Genomic DNA, 20,777 nt, shown 5'->3' with positions numbered 1-20,777 from the left:
GTAGAAGCAGCTTTCTCCCCACAAGAGGGAACACAAGAACTCCTAGTGGAAAGATTATTTGTCTTGTAACATTTTATCCTGATGAATGGGGAAAAAAGCTCAAGTGTTTCTATATCAGTGCCTGCCTGCAAAGCTGTACTTGTGGAGCCCTTCCCATCTCATCCTATGACTGAGCCCAGTGGAAACTGGGATTTCTCAAGTGGTGCTCAAAGAGCCAGGGAGCCATGGCCATTTTGTCCCAGGATTTGAGAGACACTGATGCATCTCCCTGTGTCATTTCAGCTCTTCAGTTATGGCAGGAAGACAGGCCCATCTTACAGCACAGAGCAGCTCAGGTGCCCCAGGACAATGTCTCCAGCAGTGAGAAGGTGGTTCCAGGGTTCTGGTAACACTGTCTGTGCTTGGATTTGTGTGAGCCATACAGTAAGCACACTGTGATTCTGAGGAGTAAGCAGCAGTGACTGAGAAAGGATGGGACATGTTTGGGAACTGGAAGTGAGCCATGAAGGGGGCTTGTAATTCCTGCAGTAGTTGCACACAGGCTCTTTTGGTACCCGCACCTCTATTCAGGAGAGTATTTTTCTGTCTAATGTACCTGTAGGAGTTATTCAACACACCATTGAAATGCCCGAAGAAAAGAAACAGCATGAACAACAAGCATTAGCAAACAAAGTATACAAGATGTTTGATTTTTTTTATTGTCACATGAAATTGGATCATGTGTAAACAAATCATGAAAAGTTCAAGACAGAAGGTGATGCTTAGATGTGCTATTACCCAGAACATTTAAATGGTTTTGGAACACCAAAACTACCAGATCTGAATTCTTTTTTTTTTTTTTTTTTTTTTTTGAAACACCTTCTTCACGAGTTTGCTGAGTTTCTCCCTGTGGGAAAGAAACACAAAACATAAAGACTATGTTGGAAATAGACAACACAAACAGTTATGTTTTATTTCCAGTGTTCCTCTAGAATGCCCTGATGAAAATGGTGCGTAAAGGGAATAAACCATGGCAAAGTTTATCCTATGAGATCTGTTCCAGCTATGCTCCACTATTACTTCTGAGTAGTTTCTGCTTTCACTAGTCTGTCCCATTGACTTGGTTAGTGGGATGGTATCATTTTCCCAGGGAGAAATACCGTACTCAGGCAATATCCCCACTTGCTGAAATAGCTCATTTACAAAGTAAGGTCCATAGGACATGTCTGGCAATACACAGGTGTGCAGGAAGACAGTGTGCCAGGCTGTTGCATTGCCTCTTCATCAGCTCTTGGTTGCAATGGGGGCATGTTACAGAACAGATATAGTGGATTCAGTATACAGAAATGTTTTTTTGTTTGTTTGTTTGGTTGGTTTTTTGTTTGTTTTTTTTCCCCTGAGATTTACTCCTTTCTTTCTTTTTGGTAGTACAAGGAAGCCTCTGCAATCAGGGAGAGTAGTGAAACCTATGCACTGGTAAGCTTTATCTTGAAAATCAAGTGTATTTACCGTATAATTTCTGAATTCCTCGCCTATCATCCCAATGAAGTGTGAAGGTTTCTGGGTTCACATATGAGTAGAGAGGGTACATCAGGGCTCCACGGACATTTGAGTGGGCGAGTCCCAAAGAATGGCCAAATTCATGAGCAGCAACAAGGAACAAATTAACTCCTGCAGCATAAAAGCATAGAAAAGTATGTTAAAGGTTTAATGTATAAGGAATCCAAGCAGCAGGAGAATTTGTGTCTTTCATTCAGTTGAACTGAAGCATTGCAGTTTTGATTACTTATTACTGAACTTTCTCATGTAACTGCAATATTGTAATAAAAGTATTGCTTATCTCTTGCATACACACATAGAGATTCTGAGTCTCTTTCCTCCTCCGATTTAAATCAACCTTACTCCTACAAGCAAGTTATTATATCTCTTCATACTTTAAGTAGAAAACAGAGGATCATGATCTTTGCTTGGCCTGCAAAAATTGCTTCGAAATCCAGACAGAACAAATATTATGTAACTGCTAATAATAAGAAAACACAAGGACTTAGGCTGTTGAAAAGAAGGAAAGGTTGATACTGAAGTGGTACTGAAGCATAAAGTGTTATGGAAACCATTTCCTATGGCTGTGTTCTTGTGACACAAATATGCAATATTTGCTCTTCCCCCTTCATAAGCACAAATGAATTTTACCTTGATTGTATTTTGACCACCTTTCATCATCATCAAAATGAGCATCTCCACCTAGCCCCTCTCCAGGCTGAAAAGCATGAGCTAATGTGCCACCTCTTCCATCAAAAGGATATCCGTCACCGTGTGCTGCATTTGAAAACAAAGAAATGTCATCAGACAGCATGAGCTCTAATGCTTACATTCAGCAAACTGAAGCATGTTGCTTGCTTGTGCTACCTTTTTTCATTCCTGTTCTTGAAAAAAAAAAAAAAGAAAAATCCTACCATAGCAAATTTGTGAAAATGGGGAGCAAGGCTTTAGGAAAACACTCTCCAAATTCATGACTTAAATCAAAAAACTAGACTCGAGTAGTGGAACTTCTGCATGCTTCAGAGACAGCTGAGCCTTTGCCAGAAACCTGTTTCTGAGGCAGCATTCAGTGTTTATTTCAGAATAAATCCTTAATGTTAGATGTTATAAGCCCCTGAATGTTTTTGTTGTAAATCAGTGCTGTGATTTACTCATACTCATACTGACTGTAGTGGAAGCCAATTGTTTGGGGTACAGAAAACTGTATCTGAATAGCTGAGTTCTTGTCTCCCCAGACTTAGTATGATCTATTACCTACTGCTATCACAGTGCCTGTGGGATGCTACCAGTTCCTACATGGAGAGCCTACAGGACAGGATATTTGTACCAAATCTGAAAATGTTCCCCTCCCACTGAGAGATCTCTGACCTGATGGAGAATTTCTGGGATACTGAATATGAGTATCTGTCCTTTTCCTCAGACCAAAGGGATGGATCGTGAGACAGAGCTAGCACAGGCAGAAGAGACCTAGTCCTACTGCATGACAAGGGGCTAAAACTCATTCCAGCTTGCAGAATCCTTTCTCTCTTTGACTGGCACATTAATAGACTCTTCCTAGCAACATGCTTCTCAGGAGCAAAGAAGGGGCTAGGCATGTTTTGATGTTTACATGCTATTATCTGTGATGTAAACCAGGAGTCTGATCTTTACTTCCTGTTGCTGGATATCTAGTAAATATCATCAATGGGTCTAGAAAACAAGTCAACTGGCCTTAAAGTAGGCATTCAGTTTGGCTATGCTGAGTCAATTTTAGTGCCAGACATAAGTAAAAGGTACGCCCACGTTCACATATTAGCCTGAATCACAAGTGTGCATCAGAAGTGACCCTAATGGTCTGGCTTGCACCTTGCAGTCCAGTGAGATTCCTTCTAGAAGAAAATCAATGAGAAGATCCTCTCTGGGACCAATGCAGAGAGGTTGCAACAGGCTGCCCAGGGAGGCTGTGGATTCTCCTTCTCTGGAGATATTCAAGACCCGTCTGGACACCAACCTGTGCAGCCTGTTGTAGGGAGCCTGCTTTGCAGGGGGTTTGGACTTGCTGATCTCTAGAGGTCCCTTCCAACTCCTATAGTTCTGTGCTTCTGTGAACCCTGATGAATCCCAGCTTGCAAAAGGTGTTCAGTCCAGATTACCAAAGTGGAGCTAGACCAAAGTAAAGCTGTCTGAACCTGCCTAAATCTAGCTTTGTAGATTCTAGGTCTTCAGCACCAGCTATTTTCCTGTACACACACCTTCTAATTTGTTTGGTTTGCACTGCTTGTCAAGGCAGATGGTCACTGAGCATCTAAACTTGAACGTCTCAGTTTGGAATTAAATTCTCCCTCCCTTTCACAACTATAAATCCTAAGGGATTTTCTAACGTTAACGTAGGAGTTAAACTGATTCATGTTATATAAAACCGGTGGCATGATAAAGGGAAAATAACCTCTAAGTAAACTTACTGGACATTCCCAACTTGTTATTCTTTCCTAAGCCTCTGGCTATAAGAATGCATGCTGTAAATCAGGCAAGGAGCACTGCATTTAAAAAAGTATACAATCTCACCACGACGTGCAAATTTAATCATGATGTCTGCCTGTCCCGAGGTAACTCTTTTGAAGCGCAGCGGAGTCACATTGCTCCATACCATCAAAGCCCTTCTAATTGCATCATCCACATATTCTCGGGGTAGGTCAGGTGTGTAATTAACAATCCTAACAGCAAAAGGAAACAGGTAAATGACATTTAAACTGTGAAGGAAACCTGCAAAGTTAAGCTCAAAACAAATCCTTCCTCTAAAAAATCTAAACCACCACTAACTTGTAAGTCAAGTATTTCTTATTCCATCGTGGACTTCCATAAAATGTTTGGTAATTTGCTACATCAGGGATTCCACATCTGGGCTGTTGCATTATGGTTTTTGTTTCTGCATTTAATTTTCCGGTTATAGTCAGGCGGAAAAACTTCTGCATTTCTTTAATCCTTTCTTCTAGGCTGATGGCAGGGTGTTTTTCAAGTAGTGGAAAGAATTTGTTAAGATATGTCTGGAAAAAGAAAAGGAAAAGAAAAATTTGTATTTATACCTGTGATCTTCCAGCAATTGCATTTTACATTTGATTGAATTGCTCCATTGTCCTGTAGTCACGGTTAGTTTAGATGTATTTTTTTCATCCCATTTCAGTTTAACATACGGTATTTTCTCTGTAGTACAGATTAACGTACATGAAAAGAGATGAACAGCAGAACATTGCTAGCAAGCAGTCCTTTCAAGTAAATGCAATTTACTGAGTATTCAAATCCATGGAGCTCCAAAATAATATAAAAATATTTTCATGATGTTTTCAAAATGAGATACCCCCACTATTTACCAGTTGGAACTCGATTGCTTTTGCAAGTTAGACTTAGGCTGTCTAAGCCAATCAGCAAGTTTAAGTAGTTCTATGTCACCTCTACAAAAATTAAGAAAAGATAATACAAAAAGGCAGGAAAGGAATGTAGAAGTTAAGTAAAAAATCAGGCTCTTCATAATGCAGTTACATTGTCTCCCTGGTAACGTACCTGTACAATGTCTAAGTCTGCATTGCTCCATAATGCTGGTTTAAGTGGTATTGGAAACGGAAGGCTCTGAGGTAGGAGAATGGCAGCACAAAGTAGGAGGTATTGCATAGTGACCAGCATTGCCAAGGAGCCTCACTGCTGCAGACAGTGTTAGACTTTCTGTCTCCCAGGACCAGAGCTAAGATGCTTATATAGATCCTGTGAGCTCCATGCGGCAATCATGGACGTGACTCAGTTTTTGGTGGTATTAATGTAATGGCATCGCTATTCTAAGAAATAAATGAAAGCATGTTAAACAAATACTCCCTTTGACTTCCTTGTTGATGTCATGTCACAGCTAGCAGCCAGCTTTGGCTCTCTCTTTTCATATTATTCTAGAAGTGAAACCACAGGGTTTCAGAGTTCACTTTCTGTAGCTTCATCAATATAGTCACTGTATAATCACTTACTGCATTTCCCTCAAAGTTCCTTATACACAAAGACAATTTTGCAACACTTTGAGGTCTGACAGCTTGCCTGTGTTGATGCAGAGGCGGAGATGAGATGGATGGGTATGCTATCTCACCTGAGAAGAATATGTAAAAGCCTTCAAGAGGAAAAGAGAAGAATTTACCCTAACAAGTATGTAGCCATCTTCTACCTCCATCTCTACCTGTGCAACCTCCTGGAGGTCCATGGCAGAGGAAACCATTGCTGAGGAGGGCAGCCACCACTGGCCTGGTCCCCTGAGACCAGCACTGTCTCAGCTGCACTCCATCAAACCCCACTGAAAGTGATGGGTTTTGAGATCTGGAAGCAGCAGTCTGCAAGCTGAAATGTAATTTTTTTTCAGGCTGTGCATTTCTGTGACAGCATTACCACTAACGCAGAAGGAATTGCACAGAAAAGGGAAAATATTGTTAGTGCTTCTCACAACAGGATAGCTCATGTGGGTATAGGTGAAAGTCTATGGAAGAGTTTCTGGGTTATTGATTTAATTCACAGTACTTCTGGCTGATTAGAAAGACTTCTGATTTCAGAGAGAGATGGTCTGTACCAAAAGAAACTGATGAATTATGCAGGAGAACTTCAGTGCACATCTGAAATAGCTGTCAAAGGACTGGGTCTTCATATGATCACTTCTGTACATTTTTGGTAGGCCTACAGGAAACCTGTGAATTTTGAAATTTGAAAACTTGATGACAATAGTTGATTTACTTCTAGAAGTAGGTTTGATTTCTTCCTCAACAACTGACTTTATGTCTCACTGTGGCAATCAAGTAGAATCCAGACAAGGGCCTGGGTCTCAGGTGAGATGAAGCCTCTTTGAACTCTGTCAGTCTTGGGTGTGGTACTGATTAACTCCTCACGTACTTCAGAAGAATTTGAAGCCCCATTCCAATCGACAGACTATTGAGCAACTCCGCTGTATCTTTTGAATCTTTAACTGGGCCACAGACACAGCTGAAAACGAGAGTTTAAGCATGAAAGCTTGCTGAGAAAGGACAGACTTGATGTTCCATTTTATTTTCTCCACAAAATATGCCAACTGTCTTCCTTTTTCATAGAATCACAGAATCACCAAGATTGGAAAAGAGCTACAAGATCATCCAGTCCGACAATCCACCTATCACCAATAGTTCTTTTTTCCTTTTGTTTCAAAAGAGAGAAGATTTCAGTGAATGTGGGACTTAAATTGAAACAAAAATCTTTCCATGAAAATGAAGTCATTTTTGTGGGGTCCAAAATCATTGGGAATAAATCTGATTCTAGTAAGATCAATATCAAAAGGAAATTGATGTCAATTTTATGATGTATCTGTGTGAATTTTACATGTTGTCTTCTTACCTTGGTTTTAAGAGACAAAAAATTTTGTGGGTTGGGAAAAGCCATTTCCTGCCTTATCATCATAGTCACATCATTTACATTCAGCAGAGAACCTATGTCTATGACAACGAGTGGAGGAAGGAAGTTCAAGGAGGTCAGAAGAAATACTGACTACAGTAACTGTAGCCTCACAATGAAAATGGAAGTGCACCATGATGTAAAAATCAATTGAGGAGGTTTGGAATATTGCTACTGAAACATTTACACCCCGACATTTTTTGAGGTGAGTGACTGCTGTGAACAAGGACACTTCATTAAACTATGTCCTTTGAAGAGCCCCTTGATGAGCATCTGTCTGGCCTAGGGAAAAAAAAAAAAAAAAAAGATGTAGCTATCAAGACCTGAGGCTCCTTTCATGGGCAATTTTGTGTTCTGCAGTGGGATGAAAAAAGGAAGTAAAACTGAATGATTCAGTGGTGAATGATCTTGGTTTCATGGTCATTTGACTTGGACAGGAGGCTTAGCTAGATTCTGGCTAACCTGAAAGCAGCCAACAATGGAGTTGATTTATATCAAGAGTTGCTAATGCAACTGGGTCTGACTGGAATATGGTTAGCTGTATCTGTAGCAGACTATATGAATTTTGGATCTGTGGTTAAAAGTGTTGATCAGTGTTTTGTGTATTGGTCAGCAGTGCTTGTGAAAGGGCAAAGCTTTCTCTGTTACCCCTACTGAATAGGGTGGTGGTGGACAAAAAGCTAGGAAAGGACACAGATATGACAGCAGATGTGAATTTGCTGAAGAGGTATCATGTGTGATATAATATCATGTTCAGAAATAAAATTGGACTGGCAGAAGAAGGAGGTGGAGGAGGAGGCAGAATTTTCAGGTGGCAATTTCTTGCAGACTGGCTTGACATCAATCTGCTTGAGGGAGTTGATGAGGGGTTGCTTTGACATCACTTTTTTTCTTTCCCCCCCTAATTACTTCACTTATTAAGTTGTTTTTTATCTCAATCAATAAGTTTCTCTGATTTTGCTCTTTCTACTGTTTCATGCATCCCACTGCAGAGGGGGAGTGAGCCATTAGTTGTGTAGAGATTAGTTTGTGGCCTTGAACAACACACTACAGTGAAGAACAGGCAAAAGGACTGGCCAAAAATTCCTGGGAAATGTTTTGTTTGGGTCACCTGTGAATTATGCAATATTGCATATAAGCTCATACCAAACCGGATAGACCTGGATTATTATGGTCTCTAGAACACTTGATATCTTTTGTTTTGTTATCTGGTTATTTAATATGACTAAAAAAATATTTCAAACTTGCATTTGTGACCTTGCTGGTATTTTTCCACAAAACAAACCTTTGGTATCCTCATCTCAGCTTTGCATGGAACAGTCCTTTTAGATGCAGAACTCCCTCTGAGAAACACAAATCTGGAGACCCCTCATGGACGTTTTTCTTGGCTGTCTCTGGACTGTAGAGGATGCCCCACTTCCAAGGCGTCTGCACTCTACTTCCATATGTATTAACTCTGGTGGGATTTCTTCAATAGTCCCTTGGCACAAGGAATCCAGGGCTCCTTTGTGTGAGAATAGAAAGCTCCAGTTACTGGTGCCTAGCCACCAAGGTCCTGCCATGGCCTCTCGGCATTGCCCATCCCTGGAGGGACCCAATCCAGTTCTTCTCTTTGTTCATCTGGATCAAACTGCATTAAGCCGTTTCTCAGCAGGATGTATCTCATGCCCATGGCTTTAGGGGAAGAAAGGCCTGAGGAAGGGATTATATGTTTGGGTTCAGCACAAACAACGTGACAAGAGCTAACAGACTTAGGTTACTAATAATTAGGCAATCTCAGCTTGTGGATTTACCATCTTATGTTTGTTCGGAGTTGCACTGCATTCAATGACTTTCTATTTAGAACAGTTTGTCTGGGACATCATGTGGGAAAAAGATATAAATGAGGAGAAAAGCTTTTACAATAAACATCTTGGGCAGTAAAACACAAGGGAAGTAGCCTGCCTGTGTTAGGTTTGACATCCCGTCTTGCTGAATTTGTTTGCTTCTTTGTTCAATGCCATGGATCAGAAGTCTCTAGGTAAGAGAAACATACAGATCTCTCAAAATTTTCCTCATAATAATTTGCTTTATTCAATTTAAATTGAAGTCATAAGGTATAACCTTTGGGTGCACGCATAACTTTTGTGCATAATTTTTGCACAGTTATTCACATAGCTGCTCACTAGCCTGAGCAGTTACTTCACCAGACCCCATGTGAAAAATCAGAATGCAAGGGAAAGCAAGAGAAGAAGTTTCAGAAAATCAGTGAAGTCCACTCAGTCACATACCAGCAGAAGTGCAGAGATGACTTAGCATTATAATTTTTATTCTTAAGTATAGCCACATTCCGTAAGGGAACCGTGTTCTTCTGCCAGGTTTTATGCATCTGTCTGTTGTGCAGCAGCATCAAAGTCCACTCCAGCGAGGAAAGAGTAACCCTGAGGCTGGAACTCAATTTGATGTTTGCTTACGTCTGAGTCGCAGAATCACAAAATCACAGAATCACAAGGTTGGAAAAGATCTACAAGATCATCTAGAGGCGGTTTGGATGAAGCCTCAGTAGTCCACCCGGATGTGTAGAAGCTCCAGCAGACATGTCAGAAATACAGCATGAATGAACAGGCAACCCTTGAGTGAGCTCAAGTGCAAAGGAGACTGACAGGAGATATATGTGGAGATGGGCTATCTGAGGGGTAGAAATGTTTTGTCTAGGCATGCAGGGGTGGATTTTGAGAAGACAGAAATGGGCTGGAATTGAAACAAGAGATGGATGTGAAGGGCAATAAGTACATTAGCAGCAAAAGGACTGTGGCAGACTACATTGGCAGACTATGGAAACTGTGGTTGTACGACTCAGCAGCTCAGGGAAATTTATGACCAAGGACATGAAAAAGACTGAAGTACTTGCTGCTGCCTCTTCCTCTCTTGTTGCTGGTGTCACCTGCCCTTGTGCTTCACTCACCCTGAAGGCTGGTGACAGTGTGTGGCTACGGGAAGAAGGCATTTCCCTGTCTAGAAGGAGGTCCAAGGGGGGACCACTGTCAGAAATTGGTCCACATGTGTCCATGGGACCAAACAGAGTTCACCCACAAGTGCTGAGAGAAATGGCTGATTTGTTTCAAGGTCCATCTTTCTTGGTCTAGATGACCTCTAATCATTTTTTCCAACTTCATTATTTTTAGGTGATTTTAATAATTTTTCACAATGAAATCTGAAATGTGGGATGTTTTTCTGTTGGAAAGCTGAGTTGATAAGACAAAGTGATAAGTTGCTCTGATAGAAAAGTATACCACAAGGATAGAAAGGCTTCTCAATGTTTCAGTCACTCATTTGTCCTACATCCAAGTAATGTAATTTTTGAGGTTTTTTGAATGAAAAACATGGTATTTTCAGTTTAAATGGTGCAGCAATGGATGTGGCCTGAAGGAGCCTGCAGCCCATGGAGAGCCTCCGCAGGAACAGGCCCTGGACTGGAGCTGCTGAAGCCTGTGGAGAGCGGTCCATGGTGGGGCAGGAAGGCTGGCAGAAACTGTGCACATGGGGGATCCACACTGGAGCAGTTCATGAAGAACTGGAGCCGTCGAGAACAACAAAGATGGAGCAGTTGGTGAAAGATTGTATGAGAGACCTCAGACAAGAGCAGAAGAGTGTGCAGAGGAAAGAGCAACACAAATAGAATGTTATGAACTGATCACATCGTTTTGTGCCCCTTGAGTTGGTGAAAGATGCAGAACAGTGAGTAGCGAAGGAGTTTTAATAGTGATTGGGAGAGAAGGTGATTTTAGTTTTGCCTTTGTTTCTCACTGTTCTACTATATTTTTAATTGACAGTAAATAAAATTAATCTTCCCCAACCTCCTACATCATATTCCCTCCCCCAGTCCTGTTGAGGCAAGGAGTGAGAGACCAGCTGGATGGCATCTGGCAGCCAGGCAAGGTCAGCCCAGGACCTATGAAGCTTTCAGGGCAAAAAAAAAAAAATAGTAAGGGGGAATTTTGCATCTCAATTCAGTCACTGCTGAAAGTCTGCCTAGACTCCTAGACTCCTTCCCAGTATATGTCTATATTACGGTGTAGATCTGGGAGGTGAAATAATGGGTGCTGAGGCTTGGGCACCAATTTGGAAAGGGACCAGACCAGTTTGGGTTTGGTTGAGTGGACTGAGCTTCCTTTAGAAGGGCAGTGTCAGTACTTTTTGTCAGTACCATCCAAAGAGGTTTGAGTTTTCCCACATCTGGCTGCTCCCAGCATGGACACAAAGTGTAAGGAATGGGGATGGTCAGGGGGCTGGTTTCAGAACCCCACACTTCCTATGGAGTGAAACACTACCAGAGGTACACCCATCATCCTGGGCCTTTAAAATCAAGCTGTCATCACTACATTTTCTCTAGAGACAGTTATAACTGATATGTTATATTTAACTTCTACAGTTAGAATTAATTTGTGGCAGCAACCTGCCTGAATATGACCTGCGCTAGCTGGATTTTAATCTAGTTTACTCTGGAGGTACTTGTCATTTACTGCTCTAAAAAGAGTGGAAGGGCTTTGCTAACAGACTGCACTAATAGATCAGTGACTATACTACCACCAGTACAAAAATACCAAGCACATCATGCTTTAGACAGTTCCCTCACAGATGTTTTTTTTTTCCCTGTAGTTTACAATTAGTTTAAATTGATCACAACAGAAAGATGCTAGCCTATGTTGGCTGCTACAGATGCTACACTTTGGATTATGATGGCTTCCCAAATTCTGGGAAAAAAAGTGACCATTTCAGTGATGAGAATGTTCCTGTCAAGCAGGGATGTCTTTTCCTGTGGTTAATATGAGCAATAGTTCCAGTCTTGAGTGAACAGATGCATCATATACTTGCTGACACCAGTGGTTTTAGAATTATTAGTCTTCATTATGTGGTATCATTCACTGCCTTACTACCATGGTTCCTTGAGAGAAAACGAAATCTCCATCTCGTTAGGCTTTTTGCTTGGGGTGTCTGATTGAAAATACTGAGGTCAGTTACATTAATTACATAATTAATGTTAGTCTGAAAGTAATGACTTCTATTTATTTCCATGGGAAGTACAACTGATGCAAACAGCGCAATAATACCATTTGATAGAGCACATTCTCAGCTACAAAACACTGTTTTTCAACACAGTCACCACCAGTAGCTGTACATTTTCCCCAGAGAAGAAAAAGAGCCTGCATGTCGTGCTTATAAAAATCTGCACCAGTGGAGGCAACCCACTGTTTCACAGCTGCTATGACGGTGTTGCTGGGAAAATGTTGCCCACACTGTCTGACATTGGAAAGAACAGATGCAAGTCAGAAGGTGCTAAATCAGGACTATACGGTGGGTGTGGTCAGACAGTCTAGCCAAAATTGGCAGTGTGATCCATGGTTTTCAAACTGGTAAGGGGCCTGGTGTTATTGTGTTGCAAGAGAACCGTTGTCGTCTTCTGTGACCTGACTCTGGAAGTTTGAGCCTTCACCTTAGAATTGCAATATAGTGGTCAGAATTAGTGGTTTATCTGGGTTTCAGGAAATCCAGAAGTATCGTCCCTTTTCTGTCCTAAAAGGCAGTGCATGTCACTGTACCTGCTGAGGACTGCATCTTGAACATTTTCTTTGATGGGGGATTCACGTCACCACTCCATGCACGGCTGTTTTGACTCCTGCTCATAATGGTGACACCACATCTCATCACTGGTAATGATGCAATCCAGGAAACTGCCACCTGCAGCCTCATATTTATTCTGTAGGTCCTGACAAATGTGCAGTGTTCTCCCTCTTTCTGTGGGAGCATTTACGGAACCCATCTGGGACAAACTTCGTGATATTCCAATGTTGTCACCATTGTTTCCAACACATTAAAGCTCTGTACACATATTCTATATATCTATATTCTATATCTATATTCAGCTCTGTACACATTGCCCTAGTTGTAATCTACCAATTCATGTGGATGAGCAGATTGAGATACTCTTCATTTTGTGCTGTGACAACTGTGCAATGCCATCTGGAACATGACTTGTCTTAATTGTCACTGCCACCACTACTGAAACACATTACCTACCACCTCATGATTTAAGTTATGTTAATGTTTAATTATTACAGAGTACAACTCTGTGGGACTGAGGAAAAGGAATTCTACAACAGTAGAGAGAGGTGAGGCTGAGGGAGCTGGGTCTGCTAATTCTGAAGAAGAGGAGACTCAGTGGGATCTCATTAGTATCTATAAATGTCTGAAGGGAGGGTGCAAAGAGGATGGAGTCAGGCTCTGCTCGGTGGTGTCCAGTGCCAGGACAAGAGGCAATGGTCACGCTGGCACACAGGAGATTCCTTCTGACCACCAGGAGCACTGCTGTGCTGTGCAGGTGACGGAGCACTGGCACAGGCTGCAAAGAGGCTGTGGGGTCTCCTCCTTGGAGATCTTCCAAAGCCACCTGGATGTGGCGCTGGACACCCTGCTCTGGGTGTTCCTGCTGGAGCAGGGATTGGGCCTGAGGGACACAGAGGTCTCTTCCAAACTCAGCCATCGTATAATTCTGAGATTCTGAGATAGCCAAAGTTGCACAGATGAAGGTGGACTGAACTGCCTTTAAAAGGGCAACCACAGACATAGAAGGTATGCAGCATATTAACCCAGTTCAGTGTTTCTGAGTTTCTTAAAGTATCAAGTTTTATTAAATCCAAAATTACACCAATAAATGAACCTGTGATTGTGGTAGAGAGAAGAAAATGGCAGAAAAACCCTGTATCAGTTCCACCCTTAAAATAATTGATGGAGTCATGCGAGGTGCATGGAAGTTTGATATGATTGACTGACCAATTTTAATTCTGTATAATGAGGGAAGGGATCGCAAAACAGTAATATCGATTCCTTAGATGGTGAGAAATCTAATTTTAGCAAATTGAGTAATCTGTTCAATGTAAAATGTGGCAACATGGCCTTGAGACACAGGTTGGCAAAGCACATGATAAAGCATTGCAACATTCACTTCCTCCATGGGATCATATTTCCCATTACAGCTCAGCCTCAGTACATGCCTCAGCTACTGATCTTCCAAAGCACAGATATGGTCCCTGGAGAAGTTAGTGTAGTGCCAGACATCTCCTTCAGTGTTTTGTCTTGATTTGGTGCCATAATTTTGAAGGCTCCTTTTACCTAATGCTAAAGTCCTCTTGTAAAAGCTGTAAAAAATGCTTAAAATGACAAGATGTGATTAATATTAGACCTACCAATGCCATTAAATTTTAACAAAGGCCTAGCCAAGTTCTGCCTGACCGTGATATTAAAACTGGGATGTTACCTGTTAGTGTATCATTCAAAGTGATTAGTTTTATTTTCTTAGAAACAAATGTGCCTTCCCCAGCTTCTTCTTCTATATGGAGATGAGAACTGCTCATGTCAGCATCCTGCAGGTAACCCGAGGGAAGCTGATCACCAGGGAGAGAGCAGTAGCTATTTTGTTGAGGCTTTGGTTATTAAGTTATTGTTGATATATTCCTACTTGGAAAAAAACACAAGGATATATCAGTTCCTAGTGCGCAATGTGAATGATTAATACTAAAAATAAGTATTCACAGAGACATTAAAAACAGATGCTACAAAGTGTTTTCTATACTGGAGTTAGGAAACAAAATCAACCACAGCCATTACTTTTTAATGAAGCATTTAATGTGAAATTCAGGTATTGTACTTCATAGTAGTGAAGATTTCTGGAATTTGCAGCTGCACATTAAAGTGGATTGTGATACACATTTAAATTGCTCCCCACACCAGGGGAAAACAGCATGCATCTAGAAAGGCAGAGAGCAACTGGAGAGAACACAGCAATGAGTCACAGGAGTGCTATTTTAAACATAATCAATATTTTAAACAATACTTTAAACACATTATTTTAAAAATAATGTGGAAAAGTTTAAGGCAGTGGAGCTGCTAAGTCTGGAGGAGGGAGAGTTGAAGAAAGATGTGATACCACTCCACAGCTGCATGGATCATAGTGGCAAAGGGGAAAGAAGGAAGGAAGTTTTCTCAGTACCTGCTGTGGATAGATTTAGCTTAGCAGGTAAGAAAAATGTGTTCTCATGCCAAGATAGTTGAGTGTTGCAGCAGATAACGTGGTGAGATTTCAAATCTCTATTACAGGAAACTTTTGAGGACAACAGGTTAAAAAGACATCAGCCACTTACCTACCACTTTCCCTGGGGATTTGGAACTGCATTTCCAAGTGCAACATTGGGTTTTAGGAAGACAGGAGTATGATAACCAGAATTTCGATTCTCTGACTATTAAATCTATGATACAAAAGCAAGTGAACCACTTTCCAGGTATGATCTTATCTGAACAAATGTACATTGCATGCACCATTTTCTCACAGTGCCATGGATTCTAGTAAACTGAAATGTTCTACATATATACCCACACGTTCAAAGCTGCAGGCATGCAGAGGAGTGCTCTGTGCTCAGTTCCACAGCTGGAGAATGGCAGTATCCTTCTGATGCTTCTGAATATCAACGTCCAGATGGGACTTTTTCCTACTTACAGTTACATGTTCTTGAAATCCAGTAAAAAGGTACATGAAAGGAAGAAAAAAAATGAGTGTTACTAGTTTATAGTTCCTATGAACTATGTGTAAGACAATAAATTTTGATGAGGTTAAGAAAATAATGGGTGTGCTGGACCACAGCCAGCATCAATTTTCTTGACCACACACCAATGTGAAGGCAATATAAAAGGCTGAGGAGCATCTGCTTTTCTTCTCTGCACTCTGCAGGAATGACTGCAGCATGTCAGTGGTCTCAGCAAGCTCTGCTTGTTGTTTTACAACCCTACAGCCACTGTTAAATAACCAGGGAAGTAGTTTAAAGTCAGTATTGTTAGTTGCCTGATGGAATCAGTTAGCATATTTTGTTAGGACTTTTACCTTGTAGAGATGACATGTTGCTTGTCATACAGTTCACTGAGCTATCCCTTCCCAGCAGCACATAACACGTGTTCCAGAAGGAAATAGTATTGCAGAAAAGAATATGAACTTAGTTGAAGGATATCAGTAAGGTCACAGTGCATTAGTCATAACAACAGGACTTACTTATTTTTACTGGGACAAAAATAGCGATATATATATACATTCTTCATTTGTCTGCATTCTGGATTTTTGTTCATTTTGTTACGTATACTTAAAAACAGTAGCTCTTTCAAAGAAAAAATGTCTGACTTTATTAAATTTGACAGAATTGTGAAGTATTTTGTAATCATTACAAACTATTATTATTACAGATTTTTGCTAAAAGTTGTGATATTGTGTGGGTGACACAACCTGGTAAAATGGGAATTCTTTTACTTTCAGGCATCACCGATCACTCATCCTCTGCCTTTACAGCACAGCAGATGGCTTCTCATGGCTGGGCATCCTGATGCCACAGCAATTTGCCATGGTAGTTGTGATGCCAACTGTAATGGAAAGTGTTAAGGAAGGTGTTACAACATCACCAGTAATTATCTAACAGTGAACAATATCATTTTGATTATATTCATGTACAGAAAAAACGTTACCTCAGTCTTATGAATTACTATTCATTTTCTCTCTCACCAGCTGCAGGAATGAATGAAGGTTCCTCAGAAGCTTCTAGCAGTATTAAGTCTGTGTGCAGTGTCATTCAATGGCCCACGGCAGTTCTGGATTTTGTAAGATGCTTGACTCAGCTATTTGAATGTTAAACCACTCTTGCTTCTCCCACTGCCACCATCACTGCCAATTCAAAAAGGACTATTTTGTATTTAGTACATGCATTTATTTATTCACTTATTTTATAGAATCATAGAATGGCCTGGGTTAAAAAGGACCATAATGATCATCGAGTTTCAACCCCCCTGCTATGTGCAGGGTCACCAACCACCAGACCAGGCTGCCCAGAGCCACATCCAGCCTGGCCTTGAATGCCTCCAGGGATGGGGCATCCACAACCTCCCTGAGCAACCTGTTCCAGTGCGTCACCACCCTCCGGGTGAAAAACTTCCTCCTAATATCTAACCTAAACCTCCTTTGTCTCAATTTAAAACCCTTCTTCCTTGTCCTATCACTATCCACCCTCGTAAACAGCCATTTCCCCTCCTGATTATAGGCTCCCTTCAAGTACTGGAAGGCCACAATGAGGTCTCTCCAGAGCCTTCTCTTCTCCAAGCTAAACAAGCCCAGTTCCCTCAACCTTTTTTCATAGGAGAGGTGCTCCAGCCCTCTGATCATCTTAGTGGCCCTCCTCTGGACCCTCTCCAAGAGCTCCACGTCATTCCTGTACAGGGGACCCCAGGCCTGGATGCAGTACTCCAAGTGGGGCCTCACAAGAGCTGAGTAGAAGGGCACAATCACCTCCCTCTCCCTGCTGGCCACCCCTTTTTTAATGCAGCCCAGAACACAGTTGGCCGTCCGGGCTGCAAGCGCACACTGCTGGCTCATGTCCAGCTTCTCGTCTATCAGGACCCCCAAGTCCTTCTCTGCAGGGCTGCTCAAGGAGATCTTCCCCCAGTTTGTATAAATATCTGGGATTGCCCCGACCCAAGTGCAGCACCCTGCAGTTGGCCTTATTGAACCTCATTAGGTTTTCATGGGCCAACTTCTCCAGCCTGCCCAGGTCCCTCTGGATGGCTGCCCTTCCCTCCAACATATCAACTGCACCACTCAGCTTGGTGTCATCCGCAAACTTGCTGAGGGTTCACTCAATGCCATCATCTGTGTCACCGATGAAGATGTTGAAGAGCACCGGTCCCAAGACCGCCCCCTGAGGGACAACACTTTGTGACCGGCCTCTACCCTGACACAGACCCTTTGACACCCTGACACAACCCTTTGGCTGCGTCCAGCCAGCCGATTCCTAATCCATTGAACAGTCCATCCTTCAAATCCACACCTCTCCAATTTAGAGAGAAGGATGTTGTGAGGGACCATGTCAAAGGCCTTGCAGAAGTCCAGGTAGATGACATCCATCACCCTTCCCCTGACCACCGAAGCTGTCACTCCATCATAGAAGTCCGCCAGATTGGTCAGGCACGATCTGCCCTTGGTGAAGCCATGCTGGCTGTCTCGAATCACCTCTTTATCTCATATGTGCCTTAACATAGCTTCCAGGAGGATCTGCTCTTCCCAGGCACAGAGGTGAGGCTCATAGGCATGTACTTCCCCAGGTCTTCCTTTCTCCCTTTCTTAAAAATGGGAGTAATATTTCCCTTTTTCCAGTCACCAGGGACTTCACCAGATTGGCATTTATTTTTCAAATATGATGGAGAGCGGCTCAGCAACCATATCAGCCATCTCTTTCAGAACCCTAGGATAGATATCATCTGGACCCAAGAAATGAGGCCCTCATTTCTTCTGAGGCCAGATACTCACTCTGATGACAAGAGCCCAGAGCTATCTATTTAGGGAAAGCGTGTATGTACCTGGAACCACAGCAGTGTAGGGCACCTCACTTTTCCAAATGCCGAAGTTGTACCAAAATTCTTGGATTTGTTTCAGAATGGTGGTCTTATTGAGCTAATTTTCCAAAGGACATACATGTTTTCTCTCAGCAGTCAAAAGCTTTTTAATGATATTTTTTAAAAATGAAGACTAATATTGCTAAAGGACATACATATATTTAATTTACCTATACATGTACTATTTCCTTCAGGTTGCAGTAAATGGGTTACCAGATTTTTAACTAGAATGTACATTATTGTGCTGTGATCTTGTGCTCCACCACAGGAGAAGAGTGAAACTTACTCACTGACGTGGGCACCGTTTCAGATTATAAAAATAACTGAAATATAAAGTCAGTTTTGAAATAAATGTCTTTACCTTCTGTCATTAAATTCTATTGTTTTTTTTTTTTTGTTTGTTTGGTTGGTTGGTTGGTTTTTTTTGCAGTTTCCTGGGGCACCAGCCCTGTAGTTATCTCCTTGGAAAAAGTCAAATTTGGCCTGGAATGAGGAGCACCTCTGGAAAAGGAATTGAGAGGAGGGATATGATTAAATGGTGAGCATTTCTAAATAAACATATATTTTTGGTCTGATTCGGCAGCACTGTGGATGGGGAGCTGGGAGGGGTAATGGACAACAGGCAGAACATGTGCAGTAACTTTAAACCTTCTATGCAGATATACCTGTTCCCAGCTAGAGCTATGAAATAGAAGGAAGCAGTAAAAACCCTTCCTGGAAGGATTCTTGTAAGCAGATTGTTCTTCAGCCCTTTGGCAAGTATCACAGTACAAAATCCTTGGAGGAAACAAATATGTTTGAGTGATGGTTGATGTGAATATGCCTGCTGAATTGCACAATTGTTAGCTGGGGCATACAAGTGGTTTTGCATTTTCACACTTCCTGGTTTGCCGCATCATCATCCTGGTCAGGATCCAAAGCTCATGGAAATCAGCAACAAGATTTTGCTGAGAGGTGGTAGATGATTGAGCAAAGGAAGATGACCAACTGTCCAAAATTCCTCTTCCTCTCATTATCACCTCCCACTTATTCTGTTTCACTTCCTTCACTTCTATTTCACTAAGCCCTGGCTTAGCCCAGCAAGAAGCCTGTCAAATATGAAAAAAATTTCAGTACTATAACAAAATGCACATTAGATTTGAGCTGGTGGTGCTGATGCTTGAAAGAAGACAATCAGCTCAGGCAATAGCTACTGTAACTTGAACTCAGAGGATGATAGCTGTTGATTTTTCCTCCTGTGTTTAATTGATTTTATTTCAAATCTGTGGTGTTAAGTCAACAGTTACTGTATTCCCACTTATGGTGTGGGCAGCATAAAGGGCTGCAGGGAATTAGAAGAATACAGACTGATTCAAGTGACTTTTTTCCCCAAAAAGTGGGAATTTCCAGGGGTTAATTTTGAAGGGCAGTATTAGTTTATCCTCTGTGGTGTCTCTCCTAGTAAATAGTGCAAGAATGGATCATAGTTTAGCCTACTCATGCCATTTCCCTCTCTTGTTCTTACCTTACTGTATTCAATCATAATTACAAATGAAATCTCTGTTTTTATCCTAAGCTTGCATTTTGATTGCCACCTTCTATTCAAACTAAAGCAATTGTTTCAAGAGAAAGAAACTCACAAGAAGAGACAGAATGTATGTCCTGGTTTCAGCTGAGACAGAGCTGTTGTGTTTTTTTTTTTCCTTCATAGTGTCTGGTATGATGCTATGCTTTGGCTTTGGCAGAAAAACAATACTGATAATACACCAGGGTTTTTAGTTATTGCTGAGCAGTGCTGCACAGAGCCAAGAACATTTCAGCTTCTCAGGCTGCCCTGCCAGTGAGAGGGGCTGATGGGGTACAAGGAGCTGGGAGGGGACAGAGCCAGGCCAGCTGACCTACACAGGTCAAAGGGATATTCTGTACCATATAACATCAGAAAACAAATAAAACTGAGGGGAGTTGCCTAAGGGTGCAGCCGCTGCTTGGGGTCTGATTGGGTATTGGTGAGTGGTCAGCAATTGCAATGTGCACCACTTGTTTTGTAAATACATCTTATACTACAATTACTATCATTATTCTCCTTTTTTGTTTCTTTATTGTCTTAGTAAAATGCTTTTATCTCAACTCATGAGTTTCACTCTGTGTTTTTTTTTTTCCTATGCTCTCTCCCATCTCACTGAGAGAGAGGAGGAAGTGAATGGTTGTGTGGTGCTGAGCTGCTGTTGGGTTAAAGTACAACAGTAAGTATTTTTCCCATCTGAAAATTGCCTTATTTCATTCATCAAGTTCTATGTACTGTTAAGCATATAGACACAGTCAGTGCCAAGAGGCAAATCATCCTGTTCCAGAATGACAAACTGTAGGTGGGATGGAGGACTTGTTCTCTCACTACTGGCCAT

The 20,777-nt window shown here is 41.6% G+C and overlaps 1 protein-coding gene and 1 long non-coding RNA gene across 2 annotated transcripts; one reads left to right on the top strand and one right to left on the bottom strand.

Moving 5' to 3' along the window:
• Nucleotides 1-660: 660 nt before the first annotated feature.
• MMP7 (matrix metallopeptidase 7) lies at nt 661-5,223 on the bottom strand. The gene is made up of 6 exons (NM_001006278.2): nt 5,056-5,223; nt 4,318-4,541; nt 4,063-4,211; nt 2,170-2,295; nt 1,489-1,650; nt 661-886 (listed from the first exon to the last, which is right to left on the bottom strand). Exons 1-6 carry the CDS (start codon nt 5,161-5,163, stop codon nt 864-866), a joined length of 792 nt encoding a protein of 263 aa, NP_001006278.2. The 5' UTR covers nt 5,164-5,223; the 3' UTR covers nt 661-863.
• An 8,349-nt stretch (nt 5,224-13,572) lies between these two features.
• On the top strand, nt 13,573-20,502 carry LOC121107197. The gene is made up of 2 exons (XR_005840939.1): nt 13,573-18,934; nt 19,056-20,502. It is a non-coding gene; the product is annotated as an uncharacterized LOC121107197 (long non-coding RNA).
• The last annotated feature ends 275 nt before the right edge of the window (nt 20,503-20,777 follow it).

Source organism: Gallus gallus, chromosome 1 (assembly GCF_016699485.2).
Source record: "Gallus gallus isolate bGalGal1 chromosome 1, bGalGal1.mat.broiler.GRCg7b, whole genome shotgun sequence".
In the NCBI taxonomy this organism is placed as follows: Eukaryota; Metazoa; Chordata; class Aves; order Galliformes; family Phasianidae; genus Gallus; species Gallus gallus.
Note: the sequence above shows the minus strand (reverse complement) of the source record. Positions and strands in the feature narration are given on the sequence as shown.